The 27,207-nt window shown below is 46.5% G+C and overlaps 1 protein-coding gene across 8 annotated transcripts in view; it reads left to right on the top strand.

Moving 5' to 3' along the window:
• RELCH (RAB11 binding and LisH domain, coiled-coil and HEAT repeat containing) overlaps positions 1-26,075 on the top strand; it is an 853,871-nt gene extending 827,796 nt beyond the window's left edge. For 7 of the 8 annotated variants that reach the window (XM_086965401.1, XM_086965404.1, XM_086965403.1 and 4 more), the window contains one exon: positions 23,887-26,075. In XM_086965401.1, coding sequence (XP_086821527.1) covers positions 23,887-24,007 — 121 coding nt within the window. In that variant the 3' untranslated portion in view covers positions 24,008-26,075. The remainder of the gene's footprint in view (positions 1-23,886) is intronic. The other variant, XM_086965405.1, reaches the window with a different exon arrangement.
• Positions 26,076-27,207: the final 1,132 nt, after the last annotated feature.

The following is a 27,207-nucleotide window of genomic DNA, read 5'->3' as shown; positions in this document are numbered from 1 at the left end:
CTGACAGACGTCCCTCCGCCACCACTGACTCCAGTGGCTGTCACACAACACTACCCCAACTTCCTGGCACTCTCTTTGGTTACAGGGACCTCCCTAAATGCCATGTTTGAAGTTTTCAGGAGGGAGATTGTTCTCTCTGGAGCGGCTTCAATCCCCATGGGTCCCTTACAGTTGTCCTGCAGACAGTCCCACAGCACTGTGCTCACCCTTCATGCCCCCTCCCAATGTTGATCCTAATTGTGGTTAAGATGCAGTCAGGCCAGTACAGAACCCCTCGATTTTACAGGCTTAAAAGCCTGTTCAGAGGTCCGCTCTGGGCACTATCAAGGGCTACCTTTCTGCTCTTTCAGCCTTTTTGAGGCTGCCTGATCAACCTTCTTTGTTCAAGTCCCCTATTGTTAATCGATTCTTGAGAGGCATCACACATACGTTCCCTCCGGTTCCCTTTGTGATGCCTCAGTGGTACTTGAACCTGGTTCTTACCTTCTGGATGTGCGCTCCCTTTGAGCCACTTCACAACTGTCCTCTCCGCCTTCTTACGTTGAAGACCGCCTTCCTGGTACCCATCACCTCTGCCAGGAGAGTGAGTGAGCTCCTGGCTCTATCCTGTAAACCTCCTTTCCTTTCAGTCCATCCATACAAGGTTGTGTTGAGGACACGGCCCTCTTTTCTACCCAAGGTAATCACGGCCTTTCACATAGGGCAATCTATCACCTTGCCCACTTTCTTTCCGTCCCCGCATCCCTCGAGAGAGAGGAAGAGAGGCTCCACCGTCTGGACCCAAAACGTGCGCTCTCGTTCTATCTGGATCGCACACGCCAGTTCCAGGTGGATGACCAGCTCTTTGTTGGTTACGTGGGCGCTAAGAAGGGGAAAGCGGTGCACAAGCGGACCATCTCGCGGTGGATCATCTTGCGTATCCAGGCGTGTTAGTCCTTGGCTAAGAAGGAACCCCCTGTTCGGCTGAGGGCTCATTCCACTCGGGCCACAGCGACTACAACTGCCTTGGGCCGAGGAGTGCCCTTGCAGGACATTTGCCAGGCGGCTACGTTGGCCTCGCTGCACACGTTTGCAAGACACTATTGCCTGGACAGCCAAGTCCGGAGGGATGGCTTCTTTCGCCGTTCCGTTCTCCAGGACTTTATGGTATTATTATTGGTTCGCAGACCCACCACCGGGGTTGGTATTGCTGGGGTGTCTATTCTAAGGTAAGGAATCTATCACAAACGTGTCTCTTTCAGATGCACAAGTTACTACTTGTGTAACGATACATCTGTAAGAGACATTAGTTAGTGATAGATTCCTTACCGACCCACCCATCCTCCCCGTTCTGTGAACCGATATCTAGGGTTAAGGTCATTCCCTTTCAGGGCCATAGTTTCAAGGCACCAGTGTTGGTTTTTGGCATAGCTCTGCGTTTCTGGCGCGGAAAAGCTGTGTCTAAGAACTGACGTCAGCACGCGGAGGCAGCGTCTAAGTACTCCGACGACGTCATCATGGCGCCCATGACGGACGTGGAGCCGCAGACGACGCCTACCGACGCGCAAGGGTACTGCTACGCAAAAATTTCCGGATCCAGTCTGACGCCTGGGGATATTCTAAGGTAAGTAATCTATCACTAACTAATGTCTCTTACAGATATATCGTTATACAAGTAGTAACTTGTGCGTTATTACAATTTATTGAGCGCACGTATACCAAAGGTGTCTTGGTGCTAGCTTTCCTGAGCAAGAAAGAAAAACCTAGTTGATAAACTACCATGTTTTGAGCTCCTTCCTAAACGAGATTAAAGTAGGCAGGGCTCTTATGCAGCTGGGTAGACTTTTCCAGAGCTTGGTGGATCCTGCCGTAAAGCTTCTGCCACTCCAGTTTGCCTTTTGAATTCTGGATAGCAGTATGAAGTTTTCCCCTGCAGATCGTAGAGGTCTATTGGAGGAATAATATTTCAAGGACTGTCTGATGAACTGAGGCCGGTGTCATGTAGAGCGTTATAGGTGATAAATAGGGCCTTAAATTTGATTCTGCTTCTTACCAGAAACTAGTGCATTTTCTGAATATCCTTTGCAACAAATTGGAATTAGGAAATGCCTTAGAGGAGCCTTGTTGCTGCATTCTGTAGTCTAAAGCTTATTAAGAGGTTTTTCCTGCATATTTAAGTATATGCCATTACAATAGTCTAATTTAGTTCAAATCAAGGTGACGTGAACAGGAATGAAGGGCAAGATTTATTTGTACTTTTTTGAGTTGACAAAAACTGGAGGAGGCGAATGCGTTGACCTGCTGCCCGAAATTCAACTTTTCTAAATTTACACTCCTACATTTTTTGCCTTGGTCACTGGGATGCATAGGGGGCCTAGTTCATTCTCCCACCAAGCGAGGGACCAGCCTGGGAGATGTTTTCATACAGACCCACCTCCGTTTTACGTGAGTTTAATTTCAGGAGTGCTTACTCATCCAAGAACGGACAACCAGCATGCAGTCATGGAAGTTACCCGAAATTTTGGTACCATTATTGAAGGCTGACAGGACAATTTGGGTGTCGCAGCATAGGACGTCAGAGACAGGTCAAATGATCTGATCAGAATGGCCAATTCAGTGATAGATATTAAATAATGTAGGGCTGATTGATGAACCCTACATGGAAGCGTGAAGGGAGAGGATTCATAGTGGCCCAAGGCCACTGATTGTTGTCTTTCTGAAAGAAAGGAAGTGAGTATGGTTAAAGCTTTGTCTTTGATCCCGAATGTACTCAAAAGACTAATCAGCAGCTTGTGGTCGACGGGTCAAATGCTGCCGACAAATCGAGGAGGATAAGTGCTGCTGCTCCATCGCTATCCAATGCAGCCATAATTTCCTCAGTGACTTTGAACGAGGCTGTTTCACTACTGTACCCTGATCTAAGGCCAAATTGAGTCTCATCAAGAAGTTGATTGTCTGGTAGATAGTTGGATAACTGAGTATTCATAACGTTTTCCACTGTTTTAGCAGGAAGTGGGAGGTGTGAGATCGGGCGGTAGTTGTTACATTCTGCCGGGTTCAGGTTGTGTTTCTTGCCTTGCTACAAATATCAGTTTTTTTAATGATGTCCAGTCCACCTTATGTGTCTTACATTCATTAGCTCGAACCTCTTCGTAGAAACTGCTAACTCCGCCTTAGTGTTTCAAGATCAGCTCAGCCACTGTTTGATCGCTGAAGTTACAGCCACAAAAGAAAGACAACCAAGGATTCCGCAAATTTCTTGGTTTCAAAAGATGCCTTAATTTCCACCAGTGTTTCATAGCCTTGACACAGCAGGAGGCCCCAAACCCTTTCATGCAGCAGTACTGATGCCGCACATCAGATCCTTCTCTCCGCTTCCTCCTCTCTGGCCACCGTAGGGGAGCAGCTCTATTTTGCCCTATCCGGGGCACTCAAGACCATTGGAAAGCCAGGTGTTCTCTTTTCGAAAGGCCTGATATGTCATAACTTCAAACCAATAATTCCTACAGATTGTGGAAAAGAACAAGCTACTTAGCTTCGCTAACGCCTTTTCTGATAGAGATCAATCTAACCGCAGATTCCTCACCTTGTGAATTACCCTAGGGACCATGGTGGATCTGGAAACTTACCAGCAATTCCCTTGCTTGTAAACAGGTGGCATTGTGCTGCTGCTGGATATGACATTGGCCCTGATACATACATGCCACGGGCGCTCACTGACCTCAATGTCTTTCTTATCTCTTTCTGCGCTTAAGGACGACAAGCTATGGAAATCAGATTGTGTGGATGTTTTAATTTGGCTTCTTATTAATGGACAGTATGAGTCCATTCCACAGAAGAAGGACAGTGGGTGGGTGAGGAATATGCGATTGGACAGTCTCTACCATGAAAGGCATAACTGAAGGAATTAACTTAATGTCTGCTCAGAATTTCTAACTGCAGATTTATCACCCTGTGAATAGATACCAAAGCTGTACCTCCTCCAGTGGTGGGTCAGTGGAATGGTTGAGACCAGGAAATCCTACATGACAGATTGGGCAAAATGCCTTTCCTGCAGTACCTGGCTATCCAGACAGTAGTAGTTTGTGAATGTAGGGAGGGACGCCCATGTCGCTGCCTGGCAACCATTCGGCACTGGTACAATGTGTGCCATCTCCATGGTAGCAGCCTTCCCTCTATTAGAGTGAGCATACAAGCCTTCAGGGGCCTGTTTCTTAATAGCAAATGTTGATGCAAAACATAATCTACCTTAAGATGGTCCTCTTTTGTTAGCCACAGAGAACCCAACCAAAAGTGAGCCATCCTGTTGGTAGTCTGTGATTCGGTCTACATAAAAACTAAGTATCCTCTTAGGGTCAAGGCGAAGTCATTCTTCGGCCATGGAAGGGTGAGGTGGTGCATAGAAAGCTCGCAAGATGATGGATTGACATTTGTGGAAGGGCATGAGTACCCTTGGCAAGAATGCTGTATTTGTTCGCAGGGTTGAATATTGCAGACGGAACACCCAAAATAAAATCTTCTCCCACCATCCTGCATAGGCAGATTTGGTGGATAGACGACTGGCTGCCAAAACGACACAAGCACCTCGAAGTGAAGATCAGAACCATCATCTGTCACTGCTCAATCATGCATGAAGGCTTAAGTTGTGCACCCTGAGGTGCAAAACTCGGCCCGGTGCTGCAACAGGAGAACCCCCACCGAAGGGGCAGCCATATCGGAGAACAAATGCTCATGGCCAGAAGTTCCGGATATAACCCTCTCCTCACCCAGTTCAGAGCCAGTAGAAAGACTTTAACCTGTTCTGTCATGATTTTTTTCAGTACCTTTGGAGAGGCAGAAAAGGTGTACAAGGTGTCAATGCTGGTGAAAGGCGTCTCCGAGGGAGGACTGTCTTGGGAGCTCCTACGCTCTAGTGTTGACGATGCATGTTCTCTTTGGTGTCAAATAGATCGAGCCAGGGTTCACACCATTGCTTTAAGATGCCCTATCCCACCTCTAAACGTAACTGCCATTTGTGATCTGCTAGGCAACATCGGCTGAGTTTGTCTGCCCTGGCATGTGAAGATTCTGCCATTTTTGGACAATCAGGAATAAGCCCTGACACTTTAGCTACTTCTATAGATACAAGGCCTCCTGGCACAGAACCTACAACCCCACACTGCCCTGTTAGGTGCACTAGCACATAGCAGTTGTGTTGTCTGCAAGGATCGGCACCTGTTACCCCTAGATGGTTGGAGGGAACGCCTTCAATGCTAAGAATCACCTGCAACTCCTACAAACTGCTGTGGAGGCTAGTCCCAGTTTGAGACCAAAGTCCTCTGATCTTCGCCTCTTCCAGATGATCTCCCCAACTCAGCAATGATTCATCCACCATAACCTTTAGCTCTGGGTGGATGTAGAGAGATGGGTCTGCTTCTGGTCGAGCAGCTGCTACTGCAGATCTTTCACATTCAACTTTGACACCTGGATGGAATGTGATAGGTTGCCTTGGTGCTAAGGCTTTAGATGCCATTGCAGAGCTAGCATGTGCCACCTGGTGTGGTTCATAAACAGGATGCAAGAAGCCTCAGAGCTGCTCTCACTGAGACTCAGGCCAATGATTGAAACATCAGAATCATAGCCTGAATGTCCTAGACTTCTAGAGACGGAGGAAAGTCTTTGAAGAGCACTGTATCCAGAATGGCTCTAATGAAGGGGAGGCATTGTGAAGGATACGGGTGTAACTTTCAGGGGTGGACTGGGAACTCAAAGCTGCCCAGGTAAATCTTGTCAGATCAGCCTCCTTACGGTGCATAGCGATGGAGTGAAGCGAGTGAGCCTGACCACTACAAGGCGGCTTGGGGGAGTTCTCCATCCAAGAAAATTTTGAAAAAAATTTCTAAACTGGTGCATTCTAAACCAAATTTGTCATTATATTGTCAATCGTCTTAGTTGTTTAATCATAGTAAAGGATGACCATACAGTGCACTATGCTACAATAATCTTTAGTGGGGCTCTTCAATGATTCCTTCACTATTATCCTCCAACAGTGCCTCTCCTCTATCCTAAGACCCTCTCTCACATGTATTTCATTTGTTATATAGCACCTCTCATACCAATGTATCCTCTTCAATGATTACTTCTCTATCACACTCCAACAGTTCTTCTCATCTCTCCTTAGCCAGGCTCTTGCATGTCTTTAATTTGTTTTAATGTGCTTCTCATACCAGTTTAGGCACATTTTACATCACACACACACACACACATACAGTGACAATTGTATGTGTGTAAATCCGTGCATAGAAAATGTTACATAAGACAAAGGAGACTACAAGGTGTAGGATTTACATGTCATCCATACCGGTAGGCATTTTATTTTAAGAGTTCTTGGTCTGGGGAAGCACAAACTCAGAAATAAGAATGTAACACAGTGGTTAGGGTTGACTTTATTGATAAGAATTTATTTCTGACCAAACTAACCCTTTATAGCAAAATTAGGATAATGAAATACTGAAAAAACTTTCTAACCTAGATTACAATTGTAATTTATGAACTGCACAGTAACAAAAAGATTTCTGTAACAAAAGCGGTAAACCACTGAGCAATGGCCGTAAAATACTGTTCTATGGAATTCATAGTACACACTTTTTGCACCAGACATATTAACACTCTGTGCTACCTTAAATGAGTCAAAAAAACGAATGCCACTAGACAAAACTCTGATCTCCCTCCAACAGGTACATTAATCACCAGAGTTATCTTGCCACTTTTATTGTTGCCTGAAAACTGTTGGATATACTAGGAACTCTGCAGTGCTTTTAAAACTGCTGCAGTGCTACAAAACCAGCCCCCAGTAACAAAAGCTTCCCTTCTCCCCCCCCCTCCCACGCTCTTGGGAAAATCCCTGTTGCCTTGTACCACCAATCCGGCCTTGGTGACTTCAATCAATCAATCATTTTTGTAATCATTTGTAAAGCGCACTACATACCCCGAGGGTCCCAAGGCGCTGGGGGGGGGGGGGGGGGGGGGGAGGGTCACTACTGATCGAACAGCCAGGTCTTGAGTATCCTCCTGAAGGTCAGCAGGTCTTGGGTCTGTCGTAGGCTCAGTGGGAGGGTGTTCCATGTGTTGGTGGCGAGGTGGGAGAAGGATCTTCCACCGGTGGTTGTTCATTGGATGCGCAGGACTGTGACGAGTAAGAGGTGGGCGGAGCGCAGCTGGCGGTTGGGGATGTAGAAGGAGCCGTCTGTTGAGGTAGGCTGGGGCAGTCTTGTGGAGTGCCTTGTGTGCGTGGATGAGGAGCTTGAAGGATATCCTCTTGTTGACGGGGAGCCAGTGCAGGTTTCTCAGGTGGGGGGTGATGTGGCCGTGGCATTGTACGTCGAGGATCAGTTGTGCCGAGGCATTTTGGATGCGTTGTAGTAGTTTGATGAGCTTGGTCGGGGCTCCCACGTAGAGGGCGTTTCCGTAGTCGAGTTATGTTATGTTATGTTATGTTATGTTGTTTGGTTTTTTTTATAGCGCTCGGCTACTCCATAGAGTGTCACGGCGCTTTCATTGACGAACCAGTAAAAGATAAAAACAAAACACAGTAAAAAACAGACCAAAGATAAGAAGAACAGGAGCCACCTAAAGGGCAAAAAGCCAAGTTTTAAGGCCCTTTCTAAAGTTTAACAGATTAGAGGTAGAACGTAATGCTAGAGGCAGAGTATTCCAGAGCTGTGGCGCCAGCAGCCTAAAAGAGCGACCTCCAATCCGGGCCCTCTTAACTCGTGGAACCTCAGCGAAGAACAAAGCTTCCGACCTCAAGGATCTGGCCGGGTGGTAAAAGGCAAGCCTCTTCTGGAGATATTTAGCTCCCGAGGCATAAAGCGCCTTATGGGCCAGAATCAGAGCCTTAAACATTATCCGCTTACGGATAGGCAGCCAATGCAGCGACTGCAGCTGGCCAGAGGCCCTGGCACGCCTGTGTAGACCAAAAATGGCCCTTGCTCCCGCATTCTGGACCACCTGCAGCCGCTGCAAGAGATATTCCGGCAGGCCAAGATACAGGACATTGGAGTAATCCAATCTTGAGCCTATTAAGGCCTGCACCGTCGTCTTCCTATGCTCCTCAGAAAGCAGCGGTAGGAACTTACGGAGCATCCTAAGGAGGCCAAAGAATGTTCCGGTAAGGCCAAGGATCTGAGATCTTAACATCAGGCCGTTGTCAATCTTGACCCCCAAGTTCTTTGCCAGCTGGGACGAACCCGCTGGAGGGAACATGTTGACCGGCCACCATTCCTGCCAATCAGGATCAGATGGACAGCCGAAGAAGATTACCTCAGATTTGTCTGAGTTGCACTTGAGGCAGTTAAGCTGGAACCATTTGAAAACAGCCTCAAGGCACTCACGGATACTCTCTCCATCAAAATCTTCACCTTTCCTGCACGTAAAGAGGAGCTGGGTGTCATCGGCGTAGGAAACGATCTGGGCCCCAAAAGACTTCGCCAGTGCCGCCAGAGGGGTCATAAAGATTTTAAAAAGAGTCGGGCTCAACACAGAGCCCTGCGGAACTCCGACTCCCAAAGGCGGCATCACGGCAGAGCTAGGTGGGACCCAGACCGTTTGACGACTATCCGCCAAAAAAGATTTTAACCAGCTGAGCACCGTCCCCCTCAGACCGATCTCATAAAGTCTGGCGAGGAGACCCTCATGGGGGACGGTGTCGAACGCCGCCGACAGGTCTAGCATTACAAGCATAGCTTTACCTCCCTCGTCCAGTGCCTCTTTAATGGCTTCAGACACCTCCAAAAGCGCCGTCTCGGTGCTTAAATTGGGGCGGAAGCCAGATTGCGAGGGGTGCAGGAGATTGTGCGATTCCAGAAAGTCGGAGAGCACGATGTGTACATGCTTCTCCAAGATCTTGACCAACGCCGGGAGAAGAGAGATAGGCCTATAATTGGCCAAAACCTCAGGATCAAGGCCAGGTTTTTTGAGGAGGGGGATAACATTCCCCTGTTTCCAGACCTGTGGTACCACTCCCTGACTCAAAGAAAGATTCAGAAGCGGATTTGCCAGCGGGTTCACCACTTCCGCCATTTTAGCCAAAAATTTGGCCGGACAAGGGTCAAGAGGCAACCCAGATTTAAGATTGGCCATCAGTGCCAGTGAAGACATGGCTGGGATAGGCGGAAAAAGTGCCAGGACTGGGGCCACCAAAGCGGGGCCGTCCTCAAAACTAGGGTGTACTTCAACCACCTTCAAGGGAAAGGAATCCTGGATCAGTTTGATCTTGGTGGTGAAGAAATCAGCAAGGGCAGAGACCCACGGCTCGGAGGGAGTGACCTGAGTTGAATTAGAGCGAGGGGCAGTAAACTCCCTAACGATCATAAAAATTTCTTTACAGGAGTTTGAAGCGGCCTCTATCCTCCTTGCCAAATAATCTTTCTTTCCAAGGAGAATATCCCGGTGGTATGCTTTGACCGCTGCCTTATAGGCGAGCCTGGCCATAGAACCATATTGAGATCGCCAAGCCCTTTCCGCCACCTTGCACTGCCGACGAGAGGCGAAAAGAGCTTCCGTAAACTAAGGGGCCGAGACCCGCTTAGATGTTAGTCGGGGGGCCATCTCAGGGGCTAAGTCGTTCAGCCTATCCATTAACCAAGCTTGCAAGGTCTCAAGATCCCTCTCCAGGTCTCCTGTCACAGGGCACGGATGGTCAAGAGCCGCCTGGGCTAGCATTTCAGGCATCACCCGATGAAGTGCCCTAGGGGCTCGGCCCTGCTGCCTAGATGCAATACTAGATGGTTTCTTTGTGCCAAGTACAAAATATTTAGCCAAGCTATGGTCTGACCAGAGCACCGGCAGAAGTGCTAACACCTCCAACGGAGACGTAGAAAACACCTGATCCAGTGTATGACCCTTTTCATGTGTTGGTCCAAAGAGGTAAGGGATAAGACCTAAGGAAGCTGTAATATCAATCAATTTACTCACTTCAGGATCCTGTTTCTCCTCCATGTGAAAATTAAAATCGCCGGCCAATATACAGTGTTCAGCTCTCAGAGCAAGCGTCAAAATTACCGATTGGAGCTCATTGAAGAAAGAGCCCACTGGTCCAGGGGGCCTGTAGACTAAAAGCCCTTTAAAAGATTGATGGGGCGCTAGTGCTATGGTAAAAGCAAGGGATTCTGATCCCGTGATATCATCAATAGGGAGAATAGAACAGGCGACAAGTTTGTTCACTACCAGTGCCACACCACCACCCCTCCCTTTCGACCTATCCTGCCTATAGATGTTATATTCTGGGGGAATTGCTATGGCTATGTCAGGGTTAGATGAGTCTCCTAGCCATGTCTCTGTCAGCATCAGGCATAACGGTTTCTCATTGACCAGAAGGTCAAAGATGTCCTGAGCATGTCTGTGCACGGATCTGGTGTTTAAAAGCAAACAGATATGTTTGACACTACCCTCCTCCCTATCACGTATAGTGATCGGGATATTGCCTGGCGACCAGCCACAACCGGGGCACCGTCTCTTGCCCCTGTAGCGGCCGGGAAAGACTTTGACAGGTGCAAGAAACATCTTGCAACGCCCGTAACTCAAGCGACGTATAACACACCATGATGGCAGCAGATATCCAAACACGTTGTTACAGCCCAGTCCGCTGCTCCAGCTGCCTCCGGGACGCTGACGGGCACAGACGGGCTGGACTCTGGCGTGACTCCGGCGAAACGCTGCGCGTCAAGAGGACGCTTTAAATGCAGGCCAGCGTGTCCTTGTGACAGCTGGTCTGCTCACACACTCTGGCGCCGCCCAGCAACCAGCAACACTACCCCCAATATGGCGGCCAAAAACGAAGAAGCTAGGGAATCCAGGGACCCGCCAAAGAGCGGTGAAATGCTGATTATTGTGCAGGTAGGTGGGAGGCTATGATAAAATAAGGGTAGAATGAACCAAAATTAAAAGAAATAGAGAAAAACGGGTCACGCTAAAAAACGCTTCTGCGTCTCCCAATTACTGCGCGCTGCAATGCGCTGTTCGAGTCCTGGTGTCCCAGGTCCAAAGATGTTAATGCAAGAGGGAGCTGCTGACGAGGGCCTGGGTGACTGTCCTTCTTGTATCTGTCAGGATCCATCTGTAGATCTTGCGGAGCATGCGGAGGGTGTTGAAGCAGGAGGGGGAGACTGCATTGACTTGCTTGGTCATTGAGAGGGTTGAGTCGAGGATGATTCTCAGGTTGCGTGCGTGGTTGGTGGGTGTCGGGGCTGCCCCCAGTGCTGTCGGCCACCAGAAATCGTCCGAGGCTGAAGGGTTGGAGCCGAGGATGAGGACCTCCGTCTTGTCCGAGTTCAGCTTCAGACGGCTGGTCTTCATCCAGTCGGCGACGGCCTTCATTCCTTCGTGGAGGTTGGCTTTGGCTGTGATGGGGTCCTTGGTGAGAGAGAGGATCAGCTGAGTGTCGTCGGCTTAGGAGATTATGTTGAGGTCATGCTGTCAGGCTATATGTGCAAGCGGGGCCATGTAAATGTTAAACCGCGTCGGGCTGAGGGAGGATCCCTGGGGTACGCCGCAGATGATGTCGGAGGCTTTGGAACAGAATGGGGGGAGATGGACGCTCTGGGTTCTGCCGGAGAGGAAGGTGGTGGTCCAATCCAGAGCCTTGTCTCGGATCCCTGCGGCGTGGAGGCGTGCGCGTAGTGTGCGCTGGCAGACGATGTCGAAGGCGGCAGAGAGGTCTAGAAGGATGAGTGCTGCAGTCTTACCGTTGTCCAGCAGGGTCCTGATGTCATCAGTGGCGGCGATGAGGGCAGTCTCGGTGCTGTGGTTGCTGCGGAACCCTGACTGGGAAGGGTCCAAGATTCTGTTTTCTTTGAGGTATCGGGTTAGCTGTCTGTTGACGGTTTTCTCGATAACCTTGAGATGGACCGGAAGTTCTTGAGGTCTCTTGGGTTTGCCTTAGGTTTTTTGAGTGAGGCGTTGATCTAGGCGAGTTTCCAGATCTCTGGGAAGGTCGCAGTCTCGAGGGAGAGATTGATGATGTTGCGCAGGTGGGGTGCATGGTGCTGCTTGCTCTGTTGAAGACGTGGTGCGGGAATGGGTCCGACAGAGCCAGAGTGGATTGAACGCATGGTCTTGAAGGTGTCATCGATGCTCACGCTGGCCCAGGCTAGCAGGGGGTCTTGGTCGATGGTGTACGGAGGGTCTGTTGTGTTGCTGTCTGTTGGGGCAGTCTGGGTGTTAAAGCTGTCGTGGATGTCTACTACCTTGCGGAGGAAGAAGTTGGCGAGGGAGTCGCACAGGGCTTGCGACAGCGGGATGTCGTTGGTTTTGGAGCTGAGGTTGGAGAGTTCCTTCACAATGATGAAGAGCTCCTTGCTATTGTGTGCGTTGTTGTTTAGGGGGTCTTTGAAGGAGGGCCTCTTGGCCACCCTGATGAGGTGGTGGTGGCTGCGGATGGCGTCCTTGTGTGCTGCGTGGCTGTCCGGAGTTTGTTCGCTGTGCCATTTCTTCTCTAGTTTCTGGCAGGCTTGCTTGGAGGCTAGGAGCTCTGGGGTGAACCAGCTGGCCCTCTTCCTGGTGTCTCTGTGGGGGGTTTCTTCAGCGGGGTGAGGGTGTTGGCGCAGTCCTCGATCCTGTAGGCTGTGGGTAGCGTTGTCTATGTTTGAGGGTTCGGTGGGTGGGCTGAGAGTGAGGTTTGCGTGTAGTTGGTCTTCAGTGATTTTGCTCCAGCAGCGGCGGGGATCTGTTGGGTGCGGTGGTGTGTGGTGGGTTTCTGGAAGGCGAAGTGGACGCAGCAGTGGCCGGTCCAGAGGAGTTCGTTGGTGTGGCTGAAGGAGATGGCCGGCGGAGTGGGTGGGCGTTGTGATGAGTTGCTTCAGTCCGAGGTTGGCGAGGTTATCGATCAGGGTTGTGGAGTTGTTGTCGTTGTTCTCAAGGTGAAAGTTCAGGACTCCGAGGAGGATGTAGTCGGTGGAGCTCAGGGCGTGCGTGCAGATCAAGTCGGCGATGGAGTCGCTGAACTGGGGGCGGGGTCTGAAGGGTCGTTAGACGAGGGTGCCTCTGAGGGTGGAATTAGGGTCTGTGTGGATCTGGAAATGCATGTGTTCGGCGGTGCTGAGCGTGTCGTCTGTGCTACTCGAGACCCTGATGCTGTTCTTGTAGACGATGGCGATTCCTCCTCCCACTCCTTTGGTGCGGTCTCCCCGGGTGATCTTGTAGCCGTGTGGGATGGCTATGACGATGTCGGGTGCGAAGGAGTCGTTAAACCAGGTCTCTGTCAAGAAGGCGACATCCGGGGATGTTGTGTCGAGCAGCTCCCAGACCTAGACGGCATGCTTACATGCGGTGCGGGTGTTCAGAAGGATGCATTGGAGTTGGTTGGGGTCTTTCTTGGCGGGTGGTTCGTCGGCTCTGAGGTTGGTGTAGCTGCAGTTCCGGCAGGTGAAGGGGCTGTGTTTGCGTTTCGAGGCGGCCTTGAAGCAGGTGTGGCTCTGTCCAGAGTTGAGAGCGTGCAGAGTGCTGGCGTCGTAGTGGTGGCGGTCGTCGGGGGCCAGGGGCTCTGGTGCTGGGCGCGGTCCAGGCGCGGACGAGCGCAGACAGGCGCGCCTTCTGCGCAGTGATGTAAAAACCCTTTGATGTTAACAGGGGGGTTGTCAACTGGGGGTGGTTAATGACTGTGCAATGTAAGCCTGGCTTAAGCATTTTCAACCTCCGCTCTTTGGCAGTAACCAGCAGCATCAACTTCATGAACACCCGAGATGCACTGGTCAGGCTAAAAAGAAGCACAGAGAACTGAAAATAATCTTGGCCTACCTGAAGCCGCAGATAACATCGGTGGGACCATAGGACGGAGATGTGAAAATATGGATACTGCAAGTCCAGCGCTACCATCTAATCTCCTGGATGCAGTACAGACAGAACTTTGGGCTGGGTGAGCATCTGGTACTTGTCTTTCTGGAGATAAAAGTTCTGAGCCTGAAGGTCTAGGATGGGGTGAAGACCACCATCTTTTTTCAGCACCTGAAAGTAATGGGATTAGCAACCAATCCTGATCTCTGATGCCGGTACTCTATTGCTCCCATGGCCAAGAAAAGATGAACGTCTTCACGAAGTATGAACAAGTGGTCCTCTAGAAGGCGTTTCGGTGTAGGTGGCATGTATGGGGGCGTAGGAGAGGAAGGGTATGGCGTATCTGTGTTCCACAATCTGGAGCATCCATTGATCTGACGTGATGCTCTACCATCTAGGGAGGTGAAAGGTAACTTGAGCTCTTACTAGGTGATCATGTGCTGCCTAGAAAATTAAAGCGAATTCTCTGCAGGCTAGAACTTGGGTAGTGCGTTGCGACTGAGAGCCTGGATGCTGGGATGCCTGTTGCGCCTGAGGCAGGTATTAGTGCTGCCTCTGCTGATATCCCCCTACCGAAGTCTTGAAATGGGCACTGTTGTTGGTGGGACTACTCAGCTAGACCCATAGAGTGGACGGCAGTCTTTCTCTCTAAATCTCTTCAGGCTCAAGTCAGTTTTTACTCAAAATAGTTCTGAGCCAAAAGGGTCTGTGGCACAATTGATGAAAGACCCATTAAATGAAACCCATGGTGACACTGAAGCACCACACTGGTCCCGAATGCCCTACCCAGACAGTCAATTGTATCTGATAGAGGCTACTAGTTGCAGATTCCTTACCTTAGCATTAACCGCATCAGGCTGGATCTGGAAATTTTTCATGAGCAGTACTCCTGTGCGTCAGTAGGTGACGTCATTTAGCTCCACATGGTGGCAGCATCGTCGGTGCCGAAGTGACCTGCATGGAGCCGATAGAGGCGCCACCCCAGTGCACTGAGGGCAGTTCTTTAATTTCTGCGTCATTCAGAGCAGATCCGAAGAGAGCTACCTGCCCTTTTTTGACTTTTTGTCAGACTTTTGGATATTTTTGTCCTGGTGAGGCCGGATGTCAACTAAAAAGGCCAGCTTTGTGCCTTAGGGTGCCTTTTACTGGCCGATGACTCAAGCCTCAAGCCCAACCTCGACGCAATGACCTGCATCAACTGCCTCGCCATGCCCCGAACGGTCTCGATTCTGGTTGAGAGGAAGGTCCAGGGATCGGTCCCGGAGCCCAAGATCTTCGCTCCTCTCCATATTGTCCTTGGATGAGTCCCACAAGTGCAGGAAGAATAAGAAATCGAAGAGGTCTTCCACTTCGCCCCATCTGTCACAGTCATCCAATGAAACGAGAGATCGCCGTCATTCGAGGCCTGACTTCGTAGATTGGGCCAGTTCCACGCCTCCCCAAGGTTCAGGGAGGCGGAGCGACTCCCACCCGACTCCGTGAGTTCTATAAGGCCATGTACCTCATATTTTTCTGCCCGTTTCCGCTTATGCACCTTCAGTCCCCATGGGTTCGGGGGAGGGGGGAGCACACTGGTTCTCTGCCCCCTGTTCCAGTCGGGCCCATTGGATTCACGGATGGATCCAGACCCTTGGCAGTTGTACCACCTCGACCTTCCCTGGCTCGGGTCCCGATGCCAACCCCCCATGTTTGATCCATTCCCATTTTCATCCCCGATTCTGACATGGAGCCAGAGGATCATTGTCAGACGCTTACTCCGGCGCCGACTGGAGCCATGCCTTCCAGGCCTGAGTCCAAACCCTATTTTTATGGGCTGGGACTCTGGAAGTATTGAAAGGGGTCACTTGACCCTGATAAATACCAGTCCCTAGACCTCCACATGGACTGGTGTGAGAAATTGGGAGACACTAGTGGACTCAACACCTCTTCAGATACTGGCATGCTCTTTTCTACTACCGTTGCTATGGAGGAGGGGGCTTGATTTGCGATGGTGGTGAAAAGGGCGGCCAAGGTCCTAGACCTTAGCCTATCCTCAGTAACAGTCAAGACTAGCATCTTGACAGAGGTGCTTCAGCTGTGAGTGAGCACCTCAGAACCGCTTCTCCCATTTAATGAAGCTCTCACGGATGTCCTGCTCGGGAATTGTCCCAAACAGGGGATCCTGTGAACAGGACGATTTGCTGCCTCCACCGCCCAGCCCAGGGAGCCCAACTTCCTCACCCAACATGCTACCTCAGAGAGCTTGGAGGTCCAAACGTCCACCTCCTGTGTAAATCGTGGCACATTCCCTACCACTCCACACGTAAAGACTCCAAGAGGCTGGGTACCTTAGGAAAGAAAATGCCTTCTTCCACCAGCCTAGCACTGTGGTATGTGAACACTGGGTACCTTTAGGGCCATTACTTCCATGTCCTGTTGGATGCGGTTGCGCAGGTGTAGCCCATCTGGAGGAGGCCCGAGCCATACTCTCCCAAGCTATGTTTGACGGTAGAAATGTAGCGTAGTTCACAATTCTATGTGGCATAGCACGACCGACTAGTAGTTTCTTAGTCGGTGGCCTTTAGGCGCCATGCCTGGCTGAGAACAACTGTCTTCTCTGGGGATGTCCAAGCGTTGCTTATGGACTAGACCTTCTGTCTCTTTGGACACTAGGCAGACTCAGCGCTGGAGCGCTTCAAGGAACGCAGATCTACCGTCAGCCCCTAGGGCCTTTCCATGTCCCCTTGCCAACCCCAGTCCACTTTTTTCTCCTTTCATGGCCATGTAAGGGACTTCTACCCCTGTCTTTATCTGTCCAGCCATGTCGGCGTGCAAGCTTCTCAGCCTCCGCGCAGCTGAGGACCTGTTACATACAGAGCCCATAGGTTGGGCAGCCAGAGGTCGGGCCTGTCGACCACTCCCCCAGCAGCCCCCAAACCCTTTTAGTTTGCCCTCTTACCATCATGGGCACCCAGTGAGAGCCAGGATACCCCATCACTTACCACACTGGAGGTCTTTAACTTCAGAACACTAGGTTCTTCAGATTAACCGAAGAGGCTACTCCCTCCCCTTCTGGACTACTCCTCCACCCATGCCACGACTTGCCCCAGACTGATGGAGGACCATCTCTACGTGCTCCACCAGGAAGTGACCGCTCTCTTGGCCAAGACAGTCATAGAAAGGGTGCAGACGTCAAAAGTAGGTCGGGGTTTTGTTCCTGCTATTTTCTGGTGCCTAAAAAGGACTTATGCCTTTTTCTCGTCCAATCCTGGATCTGTGCCCAAGTTCAAACTGTTAAAAACAGTCCGGTTGAGCCTTCTTGCTCCCGCTCCCAGTCATCAGAAGCCAGCAGAGGCCACTAAAAAGCAAACTGTAAAATGCTAATTGCAATAAGAACACCTTTGTATCGAAAGTAATGAGGCAAATACCTGAGCAAATCGCATTCTGTCAAGTCAAAACCTTAAAGTAGCTCAGCCTTGAATTGCATATTGTACCCTGCTTAAAATGACTCTTTGTTGCTTATTCACTTTTCCAAGATTCGCCCATGAAAACACTCTGCAATTGCCTCTCTATGAGTGAGTTTTGGATTAGGTAGAATTTTACCCTCAACTAGGGGTTCTATCTTATCTCAGGGATCTCCCACAATCTGTGGAAGGTGAAGCAGCATCACATATATCTCATGCTCATTGGTCCGTATTGGGCAATGGGAATCTGTATTCAGAGCTATTTGCACTCTGTGTTTGCTCTCCCCCACTCCCCCCCCCCCCCCCCCCCCCCCCCCTGGTAAGACATCATGTCGTAATAATTAGGTGAGGTCACATCCTTAGGTTGCGTGCGTGGAAATCAGAATATGTTTATCGACAAAGTCAGTGGATGTGCTCCTCTTGCTCTAGTTTGAGGCTCATTTTCTTCTATGTAAATAGAGCATCTCAGAGCTAAATTGTTTAATTCTGTTGCAATTTAGCCTTTTCTTGACCAAGCAAGACCTTGCATGAGGCATCATTAGAGCTTATTTGGCTGTCTTGTTAGTTTGTTTTTTTGCTTACACTGCCAACCTTCACTGTTGAAATATCCGTGTTCCCCCATTACCATGAATAATATGTTTACTTTTCATCAAGCTTCAGTGTGAACTGAGTTCGGGGTTGATGTTGTTTTTGAAGGCATCACTATTCGAGTCTATGCATTCCTATTCCAATGCGACATTTGATGTTGACGGCAATCTTCTAAGGGACTCATGCTATCACTGGATAAGACAGCTTCCTAGCTGTGAAAGATCCATAACAGTGCAAGTGACAGTGATCCACTGTCCCTCAATACCCAGAAGGGATTTCCCACCCGGGGAAAATTACTTGAAAGTCACGTGGACGAGTTTGTTTCCCTTGGAGCACCTGTGATACAGGATCTGACCTTGATCATGGCAACCATTCTCCTAAGGTGGTGGGCATATGGGAGTGCTGCTATCAGCTCCTCTTGTGAGACTTCATGATGTGAATGTCTTTGATCAGCACCCTCACAGGAAATGAGGACTCTTCATAAGGAAAAATACTTATGTGATAACAGGTGAGAGGAGTAGTTGATGAAGAGCTGCTTTTGTTCTTAAACTCTTGAAGATTCGTGGACTTGTGTGGAGCTCCCTACAGAATGAAGTGCCTCTTGGTGCTGGCTCATAAACAAAATACATGTGGAATGCTGTGTACCCAGCACCGCGAATGTCCTCTTATTAATATGATACTGCATCTATTTTTCATGAAGCCAAACACTTTTTCTATTTGGAATCCGTACAGTGTGTCGGCTAAAATATTTCCACAACTATAGTTTATTATGAAGGCCAATAACTGACAATGTGAGAGCTTTCCATTCTGCTCAATGAAAACTACGATCAACACACTTATGGATTTCAGAGCAAGTGCATCCTTTCAGATGTTTGACCAGTTTCCGGTGGTAATACATTTTCATCCACCTTTGCGAGGTCATATTGTATGGTTTTAAGAAACTGGAATAACATAAATAAATATAGATGTTACAGTAATCTTAATAATGTGTAACTTGGAAGTCAGTAAAGTAAACAACTGAAGGTAAATGTATGATTCTTAAATAATCTTGAGAGTAAGTGTTAAATCATGAACTGTTCATGTAAAATGTGCAGTTCACATTATGTGCGTTATTAAGAATTTTATGAACATGTTTGTAAGATTGACAAAAATGTGATGACCTAGGGTGTATTGTGGTTTTAAGACATTGTGCTTTCTTGTTCACTTAAGGAATGTACAGTTTCCAAAGTCTTAATACTCTTCTAATATAATTAAAACAAACATGGAAAACTTAGGGCATGTGCCATGGTGCCTTCTTTCAGATGAGTAACAATGCGGATTGGATGTCTTCCAGCAGTCTGCTTGGCTGAAGTAAGCAATGTAATAAAGAAGAAGCTATTCTCACTTGCAACCTCTTCCCGGAATGCTTCCTTCACTAAAACTTGGCATACCGCGTTGTTCTAGGTTTCTTTTTATAAACCTGTGACTCGGAGATATTCCTTACAAGTCCATGTACAACTGCTTATGAGAAATATGTTCTTGCCTCAAGTTGAGGAAATGCTCGACTTAAAGTCATTGAGTAAAATAGTAAAATGAAAAACTACTTGTTGATGCTTTGAGTCTCTATTTTAGAAGCAAGGTACACTTTGTTGTACACAGTGTTCCCAAGCAAAAGTGGAGGTGGCGGTGTAGAGTGCATAGCTCAGTTCTAAGTTTGTTTTTTGTCGAACTGTAATCCTTGCTGATTTCTTTCAGATATTTCCAGGTACCACACAAGATCTAAACACGTTTTTTAAAGCCTAGGCTCCATGTGGTGTAGGAGCCATCCTGGATAATACTGCTTTTGGATACAGATGAGACCAGATGTTGCTCTATTTTCCATGCTACCCACAGAAATTTCTTGAGGACATAGACAAAGGACAGTAACCTTCTATTAATGCAGACTTTCTGTTCCCCACGCCACCAATCACTAACACTCACTGGTGCTCACTGGTGTGAGTGATATTTGGTCAACAAATAAATCCTTTCTCCATCTCATGGTATTAGAATATTGGCTGAGACACCTTCTAGCGACACCTTTTTCTCATGAATTGAGGGCAAGGGTGCACTGGTTCTCATGGACGACAAGACACTATTTCCTACCACCCCAGGCGCAGAGGACAGATCCTCTCGATTGAGCAAACAAGCAATTGACCAATGCTTGTGTTTTTCCCCACACTCATACTGACAAGACATGTCTGGAATAAAACTGTCTTTTGATTTATTACAAGTTATTTCACCGGAGTGGAGGGTGGTGGGAGTTGCCCCCTGTTTGTCGTATGGATTTTGAAGCGATGTGTGATTTTCATACAGTTCCTTTCATTCCATCGGTTCTGAATGATGAAATAGTCTAAAGTTAACGATAACTGTGGCTCCTGTTGAGGTCAGTGTGGTGCCCCAAATTGATTTTGCAGGCAGTGAGCAGGGTGTTTCAGCCCAATATATTTCATTTCGGCACTGTAGATGCTTTTCCATGTGATTGGAGAGATATGTCACAAAAATACATCCCTGGGGGAAAATAGACTTGGGAAGGTGGCAGTCAGAGACTCAAACCTTGAATCACAGAAGTCTTACTACATGCTGATGGATGAAGCCTCCATTGGTCATTAGAAATACTAGAACACTGAGTGGAATCTTCAGTCACTGTTTATAAAGTCCTTACAACCATATTTGTTGATTCTTTATTTCTGCCCCACTAAAGATTTCTAGAGAGTTCCACCATTTGGTGTGTTGGCTCCACCCAAATTAGACCCACAGCCTTATGTAGAGTTCAGCTGACAGACTACTCCATCGAAAACATGACTGATAACCCGTCCACCATATCACAAGTCCATTCTATCCAATGGCACTTGTAATCTGGTGGACGGGATATGCATGACGTTTCTGATGGAGTAACCTGTCAGCCAGTTTCTAAATGAGGCCCATTGTCTTCATTCTCCAGGTAGTAGCAGGAAGGTGAGTGGTCTCAAAAGCTTCACGTAGGCTAACCAAAACACTGACACACAAAGTAGGGGTTAGCCTTCACACTAGCCAGTCATCTAGCTTTTGGTTTTAGCATCTATTGAGTAACAAAAGGCAGGGCATTGCCAGGGGACGCCCCTGCACTTCAGAGACACAGCTGTCCCCTGTCCTCTCTCACCCCAATGATTTAATTAACTGTCAAAAGACTAGGTCTGAGTGTCGGTTCTGCAACTCATGTAGCCGTGTGGAAGGTGAGCCTTGTCTTCCATTCTGTAGACAGTACCAACTTCAAAATGAATTCTGCATTGCCCATAGTCAAACATGGCCCAGATACTCCTTGCATACTTCTTCCATACACTGAAGTTATGCATGCATGCTAACACACACTACGTTACACACATGCATACAGGGATTTAGTGTAGGACTCAGTTGTACTGAACTGAATAGACAATTTATATGGCACCTAGAGAGGCCCCTGGCCTCTCTAGGTGCACGGTCAGAACCGTAAATTCAATTGAGGGGAAAGTAGTGTCTGAAGAAGTTCTTTGAAGTTGTCTCTGAAGAAGTTCTTTGAAGAAGGTATGCTTGGCTCATCGTGTCAGACCAAAGTGTGGTCCTCAAGGTGACAGCACTTTACTGTACCTAGCTACAGCGGCACGAAGTGCACACACGATTATTGTGTATGCTGAGACCAAAACAATGCAGAACCGGACAGAAACATCCACGTTTAAGATTTTGAGTAGATGTAGAGACTCACTCCCACAAATCATGCAAATCGCATCCCTGTCTTAACAAATACATTGCTGCATTTCAGTGCCAAGCAATATTGATTTGATTAGGATGTTCTAAAAAAATGCCTCTTCGGATTGGTAGTGGTTCAGGATTTTTTCAATGGTGTAGGACCCATCGTTCTAAGTTATTTCTATATTGCTGTTGGACTATTTAAACGATGAAGATTCTAGTAGAGGAATAGCTTTAAATCAGTTATGGTGTTTTTTATAGAGCCTCTGGTTTCTTCATATCATTAAGAAGGCTGGGAACCCAGAACATTTGAAAACACACACTGCAATTGGGGCCCGCTTATGGTCATGTCCACTCTATGCCAATGTGAATCTCCTCTGACATAATAATCACCGTGCAGCCCCTGGATTGCTTGGTCACAAAGGTCTAAAGTTTCAGGCTACAGCTTGAATATTTCAATAAAAAAGAATATGTAATGGGACTGTAGTGTCCCACAGTACCAACATTAACTAAAGCATGTAACTTATTCTTCTTAAGGATATGCATGTATGTATGTATGGATGTGTATACATACAGCCACTAAAAAAACAAAAGTTAAAGTGACATAGATAGGCCTAGTAATGATGTAAACACTATTGTTATAAAACAAAAAACACTGAAATCCACAATTTTTAGTTTTACTGTGCTAACTATAACTTGCGCTCCTGTCACTGTTTATGTTATTACTTATTTCTTCACTCCTTGGCATGTTAAACAACAACATAATTGATGACCGCTCAAATGAATTGCCTTTGGCTGTGCAAAGAATGGAGTTGGACGCAGCACCTGGCCTGTGGTGATGGCCCTGCATCCAATCCCATCATGAGCGACCATCCCCCAGTCACACACAGACTTTGCCCATACCACAAAATGAGCTTGGTGTGTAGAGCCAGCCCACCACTGTCGCACAACATGTACCTCAGTTTTTTTTGTTTTTTTTTTACTGTGCTCCCACTGTACTGTGGCACAAACAGCACACCTAAGGTAAAGTGGGATGGTGCAAGCTACACCATTTAGCACGTGCACGGTCCCATGGTACCCTATGTTACTGCTGAGGTACTTAACAGTGAGCCTATCTGAGTCCCACAATACCCCACAGGTCTTCACCAGAGGCATCACTGGGTCCTGCAGCACAATTATTTGTTATTATTATTTTGGGCCCAGGAAGGGTCCCTCTGGGAACAGCTCAAAAGGGCCTTGGGTCACAGTACCCCCTACCCTGCCCCTTTTACCTTATTTATGTTTTTGAAGCTCAGGACATGGGGAACGAGTCCTCAAGTCTTAAATTTGCAGCTTCAACATTTCTTTTGATGTTGCGGCCAGCCAATCAGATAGCTCGATAACTGGCCCTCAGTCCGGCTAAAGGAAAAAAAGCATTCTCCTTCAATCATAATGCCCTACATTTTAGATTTAAAATAACACAGGAGTAGTGTAGTACTCTCGCACGACCAACCGTTAAAATAACACTATGGGCCTGATTTTGATCTCGGTTGACAGGTTACTCCATCACAATGGTGGAGGCTAACCAATCTGCCTGAATATAAATCCTAATGGATTTTATATTTCAGAGGATGGGATAGCTGTCACCATTGAGACTGAGTAACCTGACCCCGCGATCTAAATCAGGCCCTCAATTTTGAAGCATAATTTCTCAAAAATGGCTGAACAGATTTACACCAAATCACTAAAACCACGCTTTCTGAGTAACAACCTAGCTTTTTGCAAAGTTTAGTGAAATACTGTTTACCTGGTTTTTCAGGGGGAATTGCTTGTGGAAATGCGTTTTGGGACCCCTTTGCCCTTTTTCTCAGGCCCCACTTGATAGATCACCCTGAAACCTTCCAGGAAGGAACTGAGGCCCATTGCAACTGGGTAGTTATAGTTAGGGCCGCTTCATATACATATATCTGACTTAATATCTTGTGCCTCTGAATTTTTTCATGTGCTCCTGACATGGGAGTAATCTGAAGTACAGAGGGTACTGTCATAGCATCAGAAACACCTCCACGTGTCCTCATTAATAGTCTTTAACTGACAGTACCAGCATATCTTGCCTTATGTGTTTGAATATTTGGACTATGACGATTCTGCAGAGGAAATACAGAATCTATCAATTTTACCCAAGGGTAACAATCTCCTACCGGTTTACACTCTTTGGGATTTATGCAACTTATATGACTGGGCGTAACTTGCTTTGTTACTATTGGTACACAACGTGCAACTTCCTGTTTGACAGATTACACCAATTTTGTTTGTTTTCATTGATTGTTTCAGGCGATTAAACATGAGTTGTGGTGTTCTCTTGTAGGTCCATGTCAATTGCTGCTAGCCTTGTCAGCGAAGACACAAAGACGAAGTTTTTGAACAAAATGGGCCAGCTGACCACTTCCGGTGCTATGCTGGCTAACGTTTTTCAGAGGAAGAAGTAACAATGCTGAGACTATTCTAACAGAACACTATGATGGACCTCATACAGATTTGTTCCTTGTACTTGAAGTACTTGTCTTTATATTTTTTGTTTCATGTTTTAATATATTTTATTCTAACCTCCAAAGATATTTGCACTTCATTTGAACATTGCTGTGTGTCTCTTCATTTTTTTGGTTATACGTGTGGTTCATAGAAGGAAGAATCCATAGTCGGTCTCAAATCCTTGTTCTATGTTCTGTCTATTTTTTCCAGCATCGTTTTTATAGTGATTTTTATTATTTCTGATGGGATATCTGCAAATACATGTTATGCACTGCACCATTATAATGGTACTTAAATAATGTAAATTTGAAGTCATTGTCATAAAGTAATAAAGTTAAATCACTTACGTATTTAAATTATGGAAGAATAAAATCGACTTTTTAATGTATTGTTTATAAACTGACAAAAAAGCACTACCAGCATTACCCTGTGCCTTTGAGTCCCGTTAATAATAGGATTGTTAAGCAGAGAAATTGCTGCAAAAATATTTTTGTCTCAGACTAATATCTGCTGTGGAATATATAGATCTATAAAACCCAATAGCTGTAACCCGGAAACAGGAACTGATCACTATATCAGGGTTGCTGAAATGTTCACATCTAAATAAAAATTGAAAATATAGAACGGCAATTTGATATGGCAGAGTTATTTAAGAACAGTAACGTAAAAGTAAAAGGTTAAAAACCTTTGAGAAAGCGTAACCAGTTGTTCCACAGCCCCGGTCTCCAAAGTGGCCGCAGTCACTTGTGTAGTTTGAAAGGAAGCGCACCCTGTGCCTGCATTTCAAATTGCTGCTGGTTATTTCCTCAAAGCCACTGATTAATGTGCTGTGTAATGCTTCATTTTATTAGAGTTAAATGTCCCCACATTCTTGCCCCAGGCAATCTGTTCTAAAAATATGAACATCTGTATTCAGTGACATAGAAGAGAGAATGTTTTTAACGGCATAAAACATGAACTTTCCAATAGTCTTAATTGCCCTTTAATGCATTGTTTCCGGTTAAATGTTAGGCTCGTCATGAAACGGCTTTCTTGGAGTTTACCCTCTGCTGGGCAGTGCATGACATCTTTAACTTCATCCATTGCGATAAAAGAAAGTTGTGGGTCTGTGTTGCACCGCCATCTTGAGTGAATCTGTACCCCTCTGCCCATGAACTGGCAATGAATGTGAAGAGATTCACTCACTTCACAGGGACACAGACACAGTTAAAAGAAGGGCCTCTTTTATAACACTGGTTTATCACAGTAACCATTCCTTGCAGGTCAAATATTGCCCCACTAATATGCCATGAAGAAATGTAATACAAACTGAATCCTTGGTATACCCTTCGTCACCTTACACTGAAATGCAGACGCATGACGCACGTACTTTAAAAGCCAGAAACTTTATTTTTTATTTTTTACACCATGTTTTAATGTTCGGTAACTGTTTTCATAAAGCTTGTTGTACAAGGTGAGCGAGCAAAATAAGTGCCTGTAACGCGGGTTGGGCACCACTTTGAGGCATTGCAAGTTATAAGATGTATATATAGCCTTTAAATGTCAAGGGTTATTTATTATGTTTATTTTAAAATTGAAAACCCCTTTGCTTTTCTTATGTAATTTGCATAATTCAGACGTGGGAGCATTCTGTACTCAGGCAGGATGTGTAATTATTGAATTTGGGTTCCAGGCATCCTGGGGTGAAGAAAGGAGTTTGTAGAACTGTTACTTGGTTAAATAAGGTTTTTCATACTTCTAACAGTATGCTGTATCTCTTCTGTTTGATTTTGGTTCAGTGAAGCTATTTTTGCTTCGCCTGTGCTGGTGTAAAGGAGAAAAGCAACAGATCTGTATCCTGTATTTAAAAAATATACATTAATTTTACCTCTTGAAAACATGCTGTTTTCCGAAAACTATGGAGTCTGCTGCTTTGAGATTTGTTGGAAGTCAATTACAGTCAAAGTAATATGGAATTTTTGTAAAAAAATAAATAAAAATATTATTATTACTGGAACAAATAAATGTATTATATGTGCCAAATCATACAGATGCGCTGTATATTTTTATAGAAGTCGTCCAAAGTCTTAATGGTAAAACGTTTATTCTGCACTATCCATGTTTCCTATTAGAAAATTGGTTAATGTTTCTAGGATAATCCTTGTCGTCAAGCCATGAATTTAGACTCTACCATTCATGAGGTTTATGTACACACCTTAATCAAAACTCAGTTAACTCTGCTGTCAATCTCAAAATGGGGCATACAGTTGTGGGGAACTGACACAGAACCTTAACTTTTCGTTGCTCATTTGGTGTTTGGATAGATGCAAATTTATACAATAAGAAATTTTGTTTTCTACCGCTATCCATTTCTCAAGTGCCAGGCCTCCGCTGCTCAATTTACTTCTCCAAAAACATAGGCCGTTCTGTCAAAAACTAGCATACACATAAAACACTGCACAGAACCTTCTACCATACAACCAACATGGCTGAGATATGCTCAGTTGTCAGCTATCTAGGCTCCCGAAAGTATGTCATCAAGAAGTTCCACTCACACATTTAATTGGGTGCCCATTAGGCCTATTGACTAAGAGGATGCCTAAGTAATTGGCAGCTCTCTCTGGCTTGATATCTCAAATAGCAACATTTTTCACTCAATGCTTATGAATAAGATGTAGCCAGGCAACTTGGCATCTGACCCCAAAACGATAAATGTAACATGTATACCAAGATCCCAAAACAATTCATTTAGAACATATTACAACTATACCATGGTAAACCTAGATCCATGGGAATAGTGTATAAGTTACCAAAAAATGCTACAAAGCCAAACCAGTAGCACAATATGCACTGTACAAATGCCACTAACAGTTCAAAGTAAAATCAAGTCAGCCTGCTTGTGTTTCTCACCCATGCATCTCTCTATGTCCTCTATCCAGATCTTTTTATTTTTCCAATTCTTGGCTCCATTTTCTAACAAACTGACTGTAACCAGTCAGCCAAGACGGCCAAGACATGGAACTCCCTCCCCACCCACCTACGACTGACGTTTGTATAAATTCTGCTGTTTTTACAAAAACCCTTACAAAATCTTAAATATTTTTAAACCTGGTTCGACCCTCCTTTAATTACTGCTGTTCTCCCCCGGAGACAGTAAACGTTGTGCGGGCAGGATAGA

The sequence above is a fragment of the Lissotriton vulgaris genome, chromosome 4_1, assembly GCF_964263255.1.
Source record: "Lissotriton vulgaris chromosome 4_1, aLisVul1.2, whole genome shotgun sequence".
NCBI lineage: Eukaryota > Metazoa > Chordata > Amphibia > Caudata > Salamandridae > Lissotriton > Lissotriton vulgaris.
This window is presented reverse-complemented; position numbering and strand designations above follow the sequence as displayed.